The sequence below is a fragment of the Phyllostomus discolor genome, chromosome 1, assembly GCF_004126475.2.
Source record: "Phyllostomus discolor isolate MPI-MPIP mPhyDis1 chromosome 1, mPhyDis1.pri.v3, whole genome shotgun sequence".
In the NCBI taxonomy this organism is placed as follows: domain Eukaryota; kingdom Metazoa; phylum Chordata; class Mammalia; order Chiroptera; family Phyllostomidae; genus Phyllostomus; species Phyllostomus discolor.
This window is the reverse complement of record NC_040903.2, coordinates 147,862,525-147,880,111: the sequence shown is the minus strand read 5'-3', so window position 1 is coordinate 147,880,111 and position 17,587 is coordinate 147,862,525. Positions and strand designations below refer to the sequence as shown.

Below are 17,587 nucleotides of genomic sequence, written 5' to 3'. Positions count from 1 at the left end.
GGAAATTTGTCCTAGCTAGATGGAATCTCCATTACAGAAGATTTGGCTTTGGAAATCAGTGTGTCCTGGTCATGTCTTATATTTAGGACGTGTGAATTCCTTGGGCATCAGAATTCATCCTCAAATATAGTCAACACCTCTTGAAGGTATAACTAGCCTCCTGAAGTAACTCAACCTCTTTCAGACAGACCTTTATTTTAGGACACTTTAAGAAAATTGTTGGCTTTTACTTTTCATATCTCAAGAACAATGACAAACAGATTCTTATCTATGGAATTATTTGATGAGGAGATACCTAATCTGCCTGGGATTACTTATGGTTAACAAATCTGGAACCTTTAAACTTATGGAATGTAACCCCTTGAAAAGTATCATATAAACTGTGTAACCAATTGTAGTAAAATTATTATTTATCAGTAAATTATTAATAAAGCCTGATGTGGGGTAAGATCTGACTCTTGTGGATATAATTAACAACCTAACCCTCTGTGTTATCTCAAAGACCTCTTCTAAACAGCTTATTTCATGAAATGCTTTTTGCTTTACTTCTGCTATTTTAATGTTTCTCTCCTTTTTTTTTTTTTTGGTCTTTTTTTTTTTTTGTCCCACAAACAAAGTTCAATCAAAGTTTTGTTAGAAACGAGCAAGTAAATTAATGTTGAATTTATAACTGCTTTACCGTATTCTAATGAGCACCATATACATGTTTAATAAATATTAATTTAAAATAAATCTATGCTTTCTGGGCCCTGGCTGGTATAGCTCAGTGGATTGAGCTCGGGCTGGGAACCAAAGTGTCCCAGGTTCGATTCCCAGCCAGGGTACATGCCTGGGTTGCAGGCCATAACCCTCAGCAACTGCACATTGATGTTTCTCTCTCTCTCTCTCTCTCTCTATCTCCCTCCCTTCCCTCTCTAAAAATAAATAAATAAAAAAAATAAAATAAAATAAATCTATGCTTTCTGAGTTAACCCAAGAGCACATATTTTAAGAATATAAATTGTATTTTAAATTTAGAAAGTTTTTACAAGATTAAGGCAAACTACATTTGAAAAGGATAAGGTAAGAAAAAAGGTAATGAACTTGGTAATTACCCTTCTTTGTTCTATTTCAATGAAACAATCTTATTAGGCAGAAAAAAGAATTAGTAAGGTAAGATTTAGTCACACATTGTTTTAACAATTGAAGGAGTACTTGGGAATTTATTCTACCCTGAAAGGTGTGTTTAACTTCCATAATGTTAATGATAATTATATGCAACCTTTCAATATAATAGTAGTCAAGCAAATGCACTAATAAAGAATAATCACAGTCACTTCATCAAGGCATATTAACTGATTTATTCTGTGACTTCCAAATCATAAGACATGCAATTGTGAGAGCCTTCAATGTTATAAATGCAGAGCAGATTGGGAGACTTATTTGGTAAAAGACCAAGTAGTAAACATATTTGGCTTTGCAGGGTCACACAGTCTCTGCTACAACTATTCAACTCACTGTCACAGCACAAAAGTACTCATAAGCAATACGTAAATAAATGGATGTAGCAATGTTCCCAAAAAAACTTTATTTACAAAAGCAGGCAATTGCCCAGAATTGGTGCCTGGGCGGTACTTTGTAGCCGGTAATACAGAGAATCTCCATCTCCACCAACCATTAGCTGAATGCCTAAAGCATAATGAGGACCAGGGGTACAGTCTGGCCCTGTCCTCCAAAGAGTAAAAAAAACCTGCTCAACACCTGACACTAATACAAACTAATATTGAATGTAAACTTGAAAAATAAAAATAAAAACCTGCTCAATAAAGTAAAGCAGCACAGAGTGAGCATAAATGAAGTAGTGTAGGATTTAGACAAGTAGAAAGAGGGGTGAAGTAAGGGGTGCTTCCAGGTGGGGAAAACAGCCAAGTGAAAATGCAGGGAAGTTTTAAAGTGACCAGGAAAGTATGTCACACATTTGAGAGAAATGAGGGACAAGTGTGAGAGTCTGCAGGAGACCGCCAGCTCTACCTAGACTACTAGGTCCCAGGCCACTAGATCTAACACAACTCAAGAGCAGTACTGCCCAGTAGAACTTTCCGCAATGACGGAAACGCTTCACGCCCGACTGCCGGGGATCCAGTTGGCAGGCTCAGTTCTCTTCAACACTTAGTCAAAAGCAGAGGTTTTGTGGTTCAATAATGCAGCAGCACCACTATTAAAGAATATTCCAGACCCTGGCTGGCATAGCTCAGTGGATTGAGCACAGGCTACGAACCAAAGCATCATAGGTTCGATTTCCAGTCAGGGCACATGCCTGGGTTGCGGGCCAGATCCCCAGTGGGGGCCACATGAGAGGCAACCACACATTAATGTTTCTCTTTCTCTCTTTCTCCCTCCCTTCACCTCTCTAAAAATAAATAAAATCTTAAAAAAAAAAGAATATTCCATAAATCTCACAATAAGTCACTACAACAAAGGCAAGAACAACCTGGTTACTGAGTGTTGTCAATTCAAAGATTAGTCTCTATACAAGAAAACTTGGATGCACTGATGTCTTATAGCTCTTATTGTAAAGGAAACTTAAGAGAGATGTTTCTAAATTTGATAACAGAAACAAGGCCAGCAAGACAGGGCTGTTGAGTTGGCAGGGAAGGTGGCCCTGAAAGAAGCTGAGGTAGGGGGTACTGTGGTCAGTAGCCAGCAAATCTAGGCTAAAGAATGAATTTAGAGGACTAATAACCAGTACAGGAGTTTGAAGCTGAAATGGGGTTAAGAGGCAGAGTGTTCACCAAGAAGCAACTGATTGGGGGAGAGAAAATGTGCTCTTGGTGGGCTTTAGAACCAGGGGGGTAGACAATGGGATTCCCAATCCAGAGTACTCAGTTATGTTCAGCCTATAAAGTGTGTGTGTGTTATCACCTTGGCACTTGAGTCTTAGTTTTACGTGAACTACTAGTCACTGAGACACAGAAATGGTAACCCCAGTCTGCCAGGAAGTCTTGATGTCATACTGCCAATGTGCTAACTTCATAATTTGGGTGATTTCATGTGAATGGACCACACCTCATAGCTTTATACTGTCTTTCCACAGACAGGGCTGGGCCAAACCCTGGTCAAAGGAAAAACAATGTGTAGGATTGGTGCCGGCATCAGCCTTGTGAGCTCCCAGAGGAGAGAAGGCTAGTTTTTGAGGATGCTAAATTTGCAAACACTTCAAGTATGTATGGGATTCTTAATTATTTAAACAAGCCATGAAACTCAAGTAAGAATTCTCTACCACCATTACAAAATTAGAATGTTTCGGTAAGCAACCTAAATTTGCACACAAAATAGAAAAAAGGACATTACTGTGATGAATTACTCTTTACCACCTTTTTCAAAGATAGATCAAAATACCCTCCAGTAAATGTCATTTAATCTTACTGCTAAAGATTAGCAGGTGATAAATGGGAAACATAGTGTCCCTAAATACACAGTGAAGAAGACTTGTGAAGTTTAATCTTCACATGTCTAAGAAGAAGGGAAATTTATTCAGAACAAATAGGAACATAAGGCATTAAACTACTAGGGAACTGAATTAAAGTATATGATTACAGGCGGATGAAAATAAGTACACTCAGTTATAACTGGCATAACTACTGCTTAAAGAAAAAAGAAAAAAACCCAGTCCTTTCTTCCTAAGTGCTACAAATCAGCTTTCTGTTTGAGACCTACCAAGGAGTCCTATAAATGCACCAGCACCTTGAAGAACAGATTAGGAAACTGTCCTGATACAGTAATTCCCTAAAACAATAGAAAAAAATAACAAATATCTTCCATCATTTTACAAATAATCTTCTGCTCTCTTTCTCTGTCCCTCTGTCTATGGTTTCCTAATCTTTTAGGAGTGAACAGAACTATGTATTTGAGTTGAGAATATTTTCCTGGGGAATACAGACCTGATTTAGTACAGCATCTTGACACCCAGCCACTCGAGACAAGGAAGTAAAGCACAATATTAGTACTATTTTGGATCCATCTGCAAAAAAGAACTACTTTAGCAATCCCTAAAGATGTTTTATTAGCTAAATACTAATTTCAAGTTCACTTTAAGCCAAGTAAAAGTCAAGTCCTAGACACAAGACTTTCCAGAAAAGAATGTTAGCATAAATAAAATATGCATAAATTATAATCTATAACTCTTTTCTCAGAGACTTTGAGCAAAATATTCCCTCTTCCTTTCATGTGAAACAGCCTATAAATACTTTCTTGCTAAATGTAAAATGCTATGGGAATAGTCACTGTGAATTCAAAATTAAGATGATCATATTAAATATGAAATTCTGAATGAAAAGCAATATGTTATAATTTAAGAAACACTAAAAGATGATAGCATGATAATCAAGATAACCATAATTTCATGATTTTTAAACATCCCCTTTTCTTCTCTGGGCAGACCCATTTACTTGCATATACCGCCCACTCCTTAGAAAAAAACGGAAGGTGCAATTTCCTGAAGGGGCTCTTCTTCCAGAATGACTACCAGTGACAGGGTGGTGCAAACAATGAGTGCATTATCTGTGGTCTGAATCATAAACCATTATCCCTCATGTAAAAAAAGGCAACCTTCAAAAACTGAAATTCCATTATAGGCTCTTTTGTATAGGTTTATTTTTAAGTTATTTCACTCAGCACACAACCATCAAAATAAGGGACCTTTTAAAACATTTTTGAAAATGTGTTTATTTGCAAAAAAAAAATAAACTATACTGGATGCTTTCACTAAATTCATTAAAATAAACCTGCTACAACAAAACCCAGTATTTAATTTTAAATACTTTATTTCATCTTTTCTTTTCATCTTCTCTTAATGAAGAGCTTGGTCATTACAATTCATGTATTAGGCAGAATACAAAAGCCAATTGGTAGAAAGATCTTTCTCATAGCCAGAAATATAGCTAATTTGCAACAGATAAAATAGCTCATCATAGTCCAAATAATCCCCCAAAAGAAGAAAGAGACAGAGATCACAGAAAGAATAAAACATCCAGAGTCTTCACACTGACAAGGATAGAGCTAATTCTGAGACTTTATGGCATTAATCTCCAGGGAAATAAATCTCAGTGGAAGTACCGTCCAGCCTCTTGTACAGTTAGTCTGAACAGACTCCCACCATGTACAAGTTAGAATATCATCGAGTTCATTAATAGGTACATCCTACCAAGTCAAGATGCAGATCACTAAGAATAGCATCAGATGTTACAAACAAGCTACATCTACTGATGCAAATGAGCAGAAATCTGAAGAATAAAAACAAGAAGCTTTAGGACTTACTGTGATATGTACTATTTAATAACTTATAGCCCAACTTGGCAAATTTGTAACTACTATTTCAGAAATCAACAAAATGGTCTGAAGCCTCCATTCCCACCAGTAGATACTCACGGTGAAGGTCATACAGTGACCGTAACAACACAGAAACTTCATTTTTTTAATAGGACCTTTTATCCTTTCTTCCCTTGTGACTCAAACTAGCCTTGTCCAGCACCACGACTCACCTTCTCCCCTCCTTCCCTGCAACTCCACTCCCTCAGTCATTACACCCGCAGGACGATAAGGTTCGGTTAGCATTGAACAGTCCTAGGAACAAAGCCTCGTGTCCGCTGACCACAGAAAGAGAGTTTCAGTCTAACTGAAGATACCATCTAGGCCTCCGCTGTGTTTCAGCCCCAGACCCAGAAAAACAGAACGACCCTACCAACCACACCCTTGCGAAACCGAAAAGAGAAACACTAGGGCTGACATCAGGACCCCATGCAACAGCCAACTATCCCCTACCCTGGCTCCCACCCATCAGTAGAGACCACAACCCTGCCTTCCTCAGTCACCATGATCAATGATTTTTCCCCTGTGTAACTCCTCCCCTAGAAAACACCAGGGAGCCAGATCCCAGGGCACACCTCACCTGTGACCCCAGGCTGGTGCCATTTCCTCAAATAAACCTCTGCTGTCTTTGATGCAAACTGGCACTGGACTGGGCTTTGATGTGCGCCAGCAGATGGACCCCTTCAGTTCGGTAACATGATCTTGCAAGTTACATGTGTGTACACACAAGACAAACACGGTGCCCAGGACAACTGTATACACACTGACATTACCATGTGTACATTTTTGAAGCATTACTTCTATGACAAAGTTAAACTGTACTAGGAATAAAAACAATTATGAAGGAAAATGATAAAGGTCTCCTTAAGCCAGAATTATTTTTTAATTGCAGATCTTAACACATCAGTGGTTTATAAAACCAACTGTATGGGTATCAGCATTTTCAAAATCAAATTAAACAATAGAATATATCAAAGACATTGTATATAGTAAATGCAAGATTTATTTCATGAATCTTTTATACCTGGCATGTGTGGGGAAGGGACAGCAATAGAAACTGCATGTCTTACTTCGATCCTGTTCACAAATTTGAAATCCACTGCCTCACACATTCCCTTTACAGGACATAACCTGACTAGGCAGTGCTTGAGATGAAGGGAAACCTGGAAGAATCGTGTTCCTTCTCACAGCCTGGCAGCTCCAGAATCACAAAGGTCACAACCTTATTCTGACACCGATTCCAATGTATGGGGTTTCTTCCACACCACCAAGCAATTCTCAGGCACCAGCCGGTGTCATATAATTCAACTCCCCTCTGACACTATCAGAGACAGCACCAAGTTCCACAGGTTAAGGCAGGGGTGTCAAACTCAATTTCACCAGAGGCCACATCAGCCTTGACGTTGCCTTCAAAGGGCCAAAATAATTTTAGGACTTTGCACCCATCAACCACGAGGCTGATGCGGCCCCTGGTAAAGATGAGTTTGAAACCCCTAGGTTAAGGGCTCAGCACCACAAGCCTGTCCTCCACTTCAGACGTCAATCGCAAGTCCAGGTGCTTCTGTCCAACTGACTATAAATCAGAGGTTCCCACAACCCCCTCCTTGGGTTTCACTGATTTGCTAGAGAAGCCCATAGAGCTCAGGAAACCAGCTTACTCACTAGGTTTCCAGTTTATTACAGAGGCTGTAACAGGAACAGCCACATGTAAGAGATATGTAGAGCACTGTATGGGAAAGGGCTCAAAGCTTTTGTGTTCTCAGAGCCTGCCTCTCTCCTTGAACGAACATGTTCACAAGCCCAGAAGCTCTTTGAACCCTGTCCTTTTGGGGTTTTACTGAGGCTTCACTATATAGGTATGACTGATTGAGTCACTGGCCACTGGCAATTGATTCAACCTCTACCTCTCTCCCCAATCCAGAAATCCAGGGGGTGAGACTGAAAGTTCCAGCCCTCTAATCACATGGTTGATTCTCCTGGCAACCAGACCCCATCCTTAGGTACCATCCAAAAGTCGCTTTATTAATTCAACAAAAGACACCTTTATCGTTCTTATCACTTAAGAAATTCCAAGAGCATTGTGCCAGAAATGGGGACAAACATCAAATATATACTTATTATAGAGTGCCCTCAGCAGTCCAGGGATCTGTCTCTGGCTTCAACAGGGTTTTACAGAACAGACATAGGGATACCCCTTCTTTCCAGCTACCCTCCAACCTCTTTTCTAGTCACCACCTTCTAAACCACCTCAGCCTCCCTCAGTCACAGAGACCAGCCAGCACCGGTTTTGTTTTTTTTTTACCTTAATTCTTCATTGCTGAACAACCATGAGCTCCCAAATTCATCAGAATTATCCCACCGAGGTGGAGGCTGCAGTCAACCACCTGGCCAACCTGTATCCACAGGCCTCCTTCACCTACTCCTTGCTGGGCTTCTATTTCTACCGTGAAGATGCGGCTCTACAGGGCATGGTCCCCTTCTCCCGAGAGTCAGCTGAGGAGAAGCATGAGGGCTCTGAGTGTCTCTTAAAGCTGCAAAACCAGCGCAGTGGCCACATTCTTCTCCAGGACGTAATGAAGCCTTCCCAAGATGAGTGGGGTAAAACCCAGGATGCCATGGAAGCAGCCTTGGCCTTGGAGAAGAACCTGAACCAGGCCCTTTTGGACATGTATGCTCTGGCTTCTACCCGCACAGACCCTCGCCTCTGTGACTTCCTGGAGAACCATTTCCTGGATGAGGAGATGAAACCCCTCAAGAAGACAGGTGACCACCTGACTAATATCCATAGGCTGGGCAGCCCCCAGGCTGGGATGGACAAGCATCTCTTCAAAAGGCTCACCCTCGAGCACGACTAGGAAGCCTTTGGAGCCCAAAGGCTTCTGAGGGGCCCCTCTGCATTTCCCTGCTACTTGGCTTTTGCCTGAGCCTCACCCTGAAATCCCACCCTAGAACCCTCTCCCGGGCACTGGACCAAGTGCAAACAATAAAGCTTTTTCAAGGGAAAAAATTTTCTCCTGTTTTTGTTTACAAGTGTCAATCGATGGTTCTTGGTGCCAATTCAACACCAACAGGAATCCCCAATTTGGGGTGCAGTTAAGAAAGAAACTTCATTCAGTGCAAAACAGCTCAATTGTGATACAATATGGCTGTGAAAACAGCACAGCTATGGAACACCTCAGTCGTGAAACAGCAGGGCTGTGAGGCAGCCCCAGGACCAGGCAGCCCTGGGCCAGCCCCCTTTCTAACTACGCAACTCTGCTCTGCTCCTCCATGGTCTGGTCTGCTCTGCTCTGCTCTGCATGGGTCTGCTTTGCTCTGCGCTGCTCTGGCAAGATATCCTTGGTGTTTCAGGTTAAGGGAAGGAGACACAGGTTTCAAGTCTTTGGTGGAAGGGGAAAGTGCACCCCCTCCCACCCTCCAAGGGGAGTCCAAGGGGAGCTGGCTTATATGAACAGGAGTTCCCATCCCTTGTCCCTGATTGGTCTGTCCTCAGGCAAATGAGGACTCTAAATCCTCACAGTTTGGTCCTAGAGGCACTGTTCTGATTGATCAGAATAGAGCCACTCCTGTTGATTGGAGCTCACAGCTCTGATTGGATACAGAATATCTCAGTCCCATTAGCTTAAATAGGATTCCAGGAACTCCTTTATAAGGACTGGCTCAGATGGCAGAAACACAGCACAGGCAGGCAGTTCAATGCAGGCTTCTCCCGGAGGTGCAGTTTGTATAAGAGGCCCCTGGGTAGAAATGGCTGCTAGACTCTGCTTTTTAAAAATTTGAGCCCAGTTAGCTACCAGGAACCCTTCTTAGTAGGTGTCTTCTTTCTTAAGGTTAATACAAGTTTTATAGTAGCTCTTACTTTCAGGTCTATGACCCATTGCTTTAATTTATTAAATTGTGCAAGGTAAGAAAAAACATTTCTTTAAATGGGCCATTTCCTGGAAGAAAATATTTTCACACATGTAACAAAAATTAACATCTATCTTTAGAATACACAAAGAACTGCTACAAAGCTGAACTACTTGCTACACATGTATACAGAAACTCTTGGCAGTAATTTATTAAGCAACATGCCACACTGTTCAGCTTTCTAAATTGAGAATGTGTAAATTATATTTTCAGAGTAAATAAGGTAGCTCTATATGTCTAACCACAAACCACATTTCCTACCAAACCCACACCATCGGTCATGCCAATTTCTTTTAATGGCCGAGTCACTCTCCCACCAGCCTGTCACCCGCTCCCTCTTCTTTACTAAGGTATCACTGAATTTACAATGTGGTCAACAGAATTTGATCAAATTTTATAACCAATTATGATTCATGAATTGCCAGGGTAAAATGCTACCATTTTAGGAGATAGGATCAGAAGCTGGAAATCAGTACCAATAGTTACTTTTGGAGTAACATGTACACCTGAATACAACATGCTAAAAACCAAGTTCCCTACAGAAGTAAACTCTAAAGGAACAATACAGAGAAAAAGGGAGTAGTTCACTGTCACACTGGGAAGGTGCAAAATGCACCAGAAAGAATTTTAAACTAGGAAACAGGAGGCCTGAATTCCAGTCTAAACTGTGCCATAAATTAGCTATGAATTGCATTATGTAATATCCATAGTCTTTAGCTTTTTCATCCTTAAAAGTACAATGGGATCATTGTTAAAAGTTCTGAAATCTCTAAAATTCTATGATTCTATACACCCTTTCCACAGATGGGGAAAATGTGCTACAATGAGCTGAAAATAATAATTTGGACTTAAATGTAACATAAATTGGCACCTCAGTTTCCTTTTAACAACACTTAAAAAAACACTAAGGAACTGATTACCTCTTTTTAAAATCAAGTAACACCAAATATTTCAACAAAATAACTCCCTTTTTGTCCTAATTTGTGTGGCTCCATGGATTGGGCATCGTCCAAGGAACCGAAAGGTCACCTGTTCAACTCCAGGTCAGGGCACATGCCTGGGTTGCAGGCCAGGTCCCCAGCTGGGGGCATGAAAGGAAACCAATCAATGTTTCTCTTGCACATTGATGTTTCTTCCCTCTTTTTCTCCCTCCCTTCCCTTCTCTATAAAAATAAAATCTTTAAAAACAAACTTCCTTTTATATTTCCCCTTCTTATCAATCAACCTTCCGGTTACTCCCTACATTCTGGAAGTGTAAATACAATGTTAGGAATTACTGATTGGCAGACAGCTGGTCCTCAGTGTGGTGCCCCAAAGCAGACTTCAGTCATAGCTCTGAAACTGTGGGGCTGGCTGCACACACGACCGAATATCCATGCAATCTGCAGGATTCATATGTCTTTGGCTGACCATAGGGATTCAGCCTCATTTGGACCATACATCCTTCCTCTGACCTACAATAAAACTCTGGCTCTAGCAATTCCTAATCTGTCTTTCTACAATTTGGCCTATAGAATATTAGTCCTGCAAGATGCTCTTTAAAAAAAAAAAAAGAAAAAAAAAGAATGCCACACATATTTCAGAAACGCGGCATGTGACCTCATTCTTGAGCAATTCACAACGACCATGAAAACATTAAAGGCTCTGAGAAGCCCTAGAGAGTACAGAAACCTGATTTATATTGTTTCTTGATGTAACTACAAAACCCTTTTTTCACAGGGTATCTATCAACACCCTAGAACATTAGTGTTCCAAGGAAACTATTTTGGGAAGTGCTTGCTTAAATGTAATGTGATGATATTTAATTCACACATTGCTAAAACTGAAACTGATTTGGTTTTTGGTTTTTGTTTGATTTTTTGCTTCTGACACTCTATATTACTCAAAAATCATTTACTAATTTCTAAATGTAAAATTAATGTCCCAACATCCAATTGTTCAAGGGTAAACAAACCAACAGCAGAGCTTTCCCCTTGACACAAGCATCTGAAAACAACCAAAGACTATGGTCAGGTGTGATAGAAACCATCTCCAGTGTCCGGTCTGAGTATGTAAATCAGTCACCCTGTCAGGGTAGAACTGGTACCCATTCCTGCCTGGTTGCATAGTTTTAGTTTGGTAACTGCAGAGTTTACATTAAAAAGCAAAACAGAACTTTTAAGCAAAAGGTAATTAAAATACAGCCAAAGTGAGAATAATTTAAACCACCAGCAGAAGGGAAATATAAAAACTGAAAATGGGTAAGTCTTAAGATATACCCTATAAAAGAAAAAAACCTATTATTTAAAAAAAAAACAGACTTATGGGACAAGAGGCTTGTACACAGCATTCATATTTCAAATACAAACACTTGAATTAAGATTGACTTATAGAGTCACACATAATGGGGCAATACTTGCAAAAAGTAGAACACTTTGTTAGGTATCTAAATACTTCAGTTTTTCAGCTTTTACTCTCTTTATAGTAAGTGTTCTTTCTTCCTTTTAGTCATGTCAAAGAAGATGATAAAGGAACAGCCTACCCTAAATCACTGCCATCAAAAACACTTGGTCCTAATACATTAGCTAAAACAATGTGCTTCTCAAGGTGCTTTAAACCTACCTTAGGGATCCTGTGACACAAATCTTTATGGCACTTGAAGACTCACTGTCAGATCTTGATAAAAATCACAGTAAAAAATCGGAACTTGTCCTCATTAAATAAACTCAAAGTTACTACATCCAGTTACAGCTATTACTAAATGCAGAGAAGAAAAAGCACTGAATACTAGCTTTCAATGTCAAATTCTATGACTGTAAAATTGCAAGATCACATTTTTCTTTACATTAGTGCCTCTTCTTCCTGATGTCAGTTCCCTTTACCACCGTCCTCCAAGCTCCCATTCAAAATGCATCACTTTCGGGGAGTCCTCACTTCCCTACTAAATGCCTCCAGGACCAAGGGTTTAAAGGGGAAGTTGCACTTTGTGACATGCTGCTTTAGGACGATGTTCTTTACTCGTGTGTGTGTGCACGAATTTTCAACAAGACTATGTGAGGATTCTTTTATAACTCAGGGCTGCTCAAATGTTTCTACCAAAGCACTTCTTTTGTTAGAGGATCTATCATAAAATCAAAATTTATTTGAAGTCTTCTGTTTAACCTTTAAAATTCATTTGAAATGTAAGATTCAATACCATAGTCCACATTTGTTTTAACATAAAAATAGGAATATTTTTGTGTTGAGGAGGACACAGAAAAACTGGAACCCTGTGCTCTGTTGGTAGAATTGTAAAATGTTGTGACCACCACAGAAAATTGCACAGAGGTTCCTCAAATAACTAAAAATAGAACTACAGTAGAACCTAGGAATCACACTTCTGGGTATACATCCAAAAGAACCGAAATCAAGAACTCCAAAAGATATTAGCACCCCCATGTTCACTGCAGCACCACTCACAATAGTCAAGAAGTGGAAGCAACCCCAATGTCTATTGACAGATGAATGGATAAATGAAATGTGACATATGCAATGAAATCCTATTCAGCCTTAAGAAGGAAGGAAATCTTGGGACTTCCAGCCAAGCTGGAAGCATAGGTAGACAGACTGTGCCTCCTTGAAACTAAAATAAGAACAACAAAAATTTAGAAACAAAAAAACAACCAGTACTGACAGAAAATTGAACTGTATGGAAGTCCGACAACCAAGGAGTTGAAGAAATATCCATCCAGACCAGTAGGAGGGGCAGAGTCAGGCAGCCGGGTGGAGACGACTCATGGCAAAGCAGCGGCTGGCGGACCCCGGGGAGAGGATGGCAGCAGGTGGGCCCAGTGAGGCGACAGGTTGTGGAGGAGCTTGGCGCACAAGGTGGCTGGTAGACCGGACAGTCCCACATTCAAGCACAGATAAACCAGGTGAAACTGGGGAGCAAGACAGACAGTGCAACCCAGGGTTCCAGCTCAGGAAAATAAAGCCTCAAAACACCAACTGAAAACACCTGTGGGGGTTGAGGTGCCAGAAGAAACTCCCAGCCTCACAGGAGAGTTTGTTGGAGAGACCCACAGGGTCCTAGAACATACACACACCCACCCACACCAAAATCAGCACCAGAAGGGCCCAGTTTGTTTAAGGGAAGCGGCAGAAGGGACTGAAGTCCAACAGAGAGTGGAGCAAGTACCATTGTTCCCTCTCCTACCCCTGCCCCACTTCTGCATCACAACCCAGCGACGTGCGTTGCCCCACTCTGGTGAACATCTAAGGCTCCACCCCTCACTACGTAACAGGCAAAGACAAAAAAAAAAAAAAGGCCCAAATGAAAGAACAGATCAAAGCCTCAGAGCAAATACAGCTAAACCATGAAGAGATAGTCAACCTAACAGATGCACAGTTCAAAGCACTGGTGATCAGGATGCTCACAGAATTGGTTGATTTTCGTCACAAATTAGATGAACAAATGAAGGCTACACTAAGTGAAATGAAGGAAAATGTACAGGGAAGTAATAGTGATGGGAAGGAAAGTGGGACTCAAATCAATGGAGTGGACCAGAAGAAAGAAAGAAACAACCAAACAGAAAAGAATGAAGAAATAAGAATTCAAAAAAATGAGGAGAGGCTTAGAAACCTACAGAACATCTTTAAACAGTCCAACATCTGAATTATAGGGGTGCCAGAAGGAGAAGAGGAAGAGCAACAAATTGAAAACTTATTTGAACAAATAATGAAGAAGAACTTCCCCAATCTGGCAAAGGAAATAGACTTCCAGGAAGTCCTGGAAGCTCAGAGAGTCCCAAAGAAGTTGGTCCCAAGGAGGAACACACCAAGGCACATTGTAATTACATTACTCAAGATAAAAATGAAGAAGACAATCTTAGAAGCAGCAAGAGAAAAGGAGACAGTTACCTACAAAGGAGTTCCCATCAGACTGTCAGCTGATTTCTCAAAAGAGACCTTACAGGCAAGAAGGGGCTGGAAAGAAGTATCCCAAGTCATGAAAGGCAAGGACCTACATCCAAGATTGCTCTGTCCAACAAAGCTTTCATGTAGAATGGAAGGGCAGATAAAGTGCTTCTCAGACAAGGTCAAGTTAAAGGAGTTCATCATCACCAAGCCCTTATTTTATGAAATGTTAAAGGGACTTATCTAAGGAAAAGAAGATAAAAAACATGTACAGTAAAAGGACAGCAAACTCACAATTATTAACAACCATACCTAAAGCAAAAACAAAAACAAAAACAAAGTAAGCAAACAACTAGAACAGGAGCAGAACCACAGAAATGGAGATCACATGGAGGGTTAGCAACAGGGGAGTGGGAGGAAGAGAGAGGAGGAAAAGGTACAGAGAATAAGTAGCATAGATAATAGGTAGAAAATAGACAGGGGGAGGGCAAGAACAGTATGGGAAATGTAGAAGCTAAAGAACTTATAAGTATGACACATGGATATGAACTGAAGGCAGGAAATGTGGGTGGGAGAGGGTGTGCAGGGTGGAGGGGAGTGAAAGGGGAAAAATGGGACAACTGTAATAACATAATCAATAAACCATATTAAAAAAAAGAAGGAAGGAAATCTTATCACATGCTACAAATTGATGAACCTGATGGACATTATGCCAAGTAAAATAAGCCAGCTGCAAAAAAACAAATACTACATAATTCCAATTATATGAGGTACCTAAAGTAGTCAAATTCATAGAGACAGAAAGTAAAATGGCGGTTCTCAGGGGCTGGAGGAAGGGGAATAGGGGTGTATTATTTAATGAGCACAAGTCTCAGACCTGCAAGACGAAAAAGTTCTAGAGACCTGTTTCCCAACAATGTGATTATACTTAACACTACTGAACTGGGAAGTGATTAAGATGGTAAATCTTGTGTGTTTTTACCATAATTTTTAAAAATGTTTTTAATCACTGTATTTGCTCCAAATCGTCAAGTAAAATTGTTATCACTGTATTTACTCAACATATACAGACACCGATGGAATGAAGATGCCTAAAAATCCCAGGCAGCCTTGAAGGCGGCTCACAGGACACAACCTTCTGCTGCTCTCACATCCTCTGCTCAGGTCAACAGTTATCGAGCGACTACACTACCGTAACTGCGAGGGAACATAAAGATTAATTAGGCCATGGCCCCTGCCCCTGAGCAGGTCAGAGAAACCCATCGCACCTTTCTCAGTGCTGGGACCTATTACCTGTGCAATAGATTGACCAGGTCTGCAGTTCTCCTCAATTACCTGCCACGCTGTGTGAGGAAGTGGGATTTCTGTGAACCGCGGTTTCTCCAGACAAAGGTCTCACAACAGCAAGCACAATGAACACCACCCACATGTGGGACAGGAGTCAACACAAACTTTAAAACATTAAATTAACCAAAAGTTCTTTTGTTAAAAGAGAAACACTTGAAGTAAAAACGACAGAAAGGCTCTTCCACTAAAGCAGACATACAGAGAATCCTTAAGGCACTCATCAGCCTAGCAAAGCAGGGACGGACTCTCCATGGCAACAAGAGCAAGCAAAGGCTGTCCAATAATATAGAAATATAAGAGGAAATACTTGGCTGAGATACCTTTAAACAACTGTATTCATATAAATTCCAATGTTTTATCTAGCAGACCAACTGAATTTGGTTCTGGGCAATGGCTAGTCATGACAGCACCCGGAGCTGTCCCCTGAACAGTGATCATCCCTGCTACTTCCCAGAAGGTCTTCCTGTGAACTGCAGTGTCGATTTTGTCATAAATCCTAGTACTTCGTCTCCAGGTGCCACCACCAGACACTTCATCTGTAAGGACAAGCTCATGCTCCTTAATAATGGGATGTTGGTGGGTTGTGTTACCACAAAAACAGTTTTACCTCCAAGGGAATCCAATAAAGCAGACATTATGGGAAAAGCTGCTTTTGTCCATCCTCAGCGTCTCACTGAGACGCAGGCCCTCATCATTTCTGGATTACTGCGAAAGCCTCCTACCTGCCCTCCCTGCCTCTCGTCACACATGCCTCAAACCCACCCTCGTTTACACTCGAGTCATTAATCTTTCTAAATTCCAAAACTTATCCTGGCACTCCCCTGCCTAATACCTTCTGTGGTTCACAAAGCCATTGGGATGTCTGAAATGCCATAGGAGGCTCTTTACCATTTAGTCCCTGCATGACACAGTTCTTAAGCACCTTTGTTCAGAAATCATTTCAAACTTACAGCAATGTTGCAAGAATAGTAAAAAAAAAATTCCTGATCAGCCCTGGCTGGCGTAGCTCAGTGGATTGAGCGCGGGCTGCGAACCAAAATGTCGCAGGTTCGATTCCCAGTCAGGGCACATGCCTGGGTTGCAGGCCATGACCCCCAGCAACCGCACATTGATGTTTCTCTCTCTCTCTCTCTCTATCTCCCTCCCTTCCCTCTCTAAAAATAAATAAATAAAATCTTAAAAAAAAAAATTCCTGATCCTTTTCATCCAGATTCACCACTTACTAACCCTAAGATACAACCTCAGTGAGAGCAGGAACTTATATTTTAGTCATAGTCCCTGGCACAGAGTTGGTCATCAATAAATTCATGGAAGAAATTAATCTGTAAGTGAATGAAGAGAAATTAATAAAGGGCACAGTTAGGGTTAGAGAGAGTAGACTGAATGCAAATGTCACCTCCACTCCCTCCTGGACTCTCCCTTAAGCAACTGCTAGACTTTTTTTTAATCCTCACCGAAGGATTTGTTTATTGATTTGTGTGAGAAAGAGAGAGAAACATTGACCTGAGAGAAAAACATCAACTGGTTGCTTCCTACATGCACTCCAACCAGGAAATGAACCTGCAACCTTTGGTGTATGGGGCAATACTCCAACCACCGAAGCCACCCAGCCAGGGCTAATCACATTTCTTAATCCTTAATCCAGAGGAACAAAGAGAAAAGACAACAGCAGCCAAAAAAGTGAGGTAGTTGACCTGGCAGCCCTAGTCATGTGAACCTTAGAAGGGACGCCCAGAAGGGAGGCACAGGCATCTCTGAATGTGTGGGTGCAGGGATGGCCTCAAAGCAAATGGATGGCTGAAAACAACCTTACAACAGTTAGACTCCCCAGAGCTCCTGCCCAACGTGACACAATCACATAACCAACCCTCCTGGCAACGCCAGCTGAAAAACTCCAGAGAAATTCAATCAACTGTAAGCAAGCAACTATGTGCCAGGCTCAATCTAGATGCCCCAAATCTCTGAGGAAACAAAGCTAAGGCCTTGCCCCCCACCCCAGAGCTTCCGTTCTAGTGAAAAGAAATAAGCAAGCAAAAATGTGACAGATCTGATGTGACTTATGGAGCAAAAGGACAGGGTGTGTGATGTGGTTCTTGCTACACAGCAGAAA

General features: G+C 41.0%; 2 protein-coding genes across 2 annotated transcripts in view; one reads left to right on the top strand and one right to left on the bottom strand.

Annotated features, from left to right (window-relative positions):
- Nucleotides 1-17,587, bottom strand: part of AVEN (apoptosis and caspase activation inhibitor) — a 171,284-nt gene that overhangs the window by 67,063 nt on the left and 86,634 nt on the right. The gene's annotated exons all lie outside the window — the stretch shown is intronic.
- Nucleotides 6,837-8,299, top strand: LOC114490290 (ferritin light chain-like). Its single transcript, XM_036031371.1, has one exon. The coding sequence runs from the start codon at nucleotides 7,674-7,676 to the stop codon at nucleotides 8,199-8,201; it is 528 nt and encodes a 175-aa protein (XP_035887264.1). The 5' UTR covers nucleotides 6,837-7,673; the 3' UTR covers nucleotides 8,202-8,299.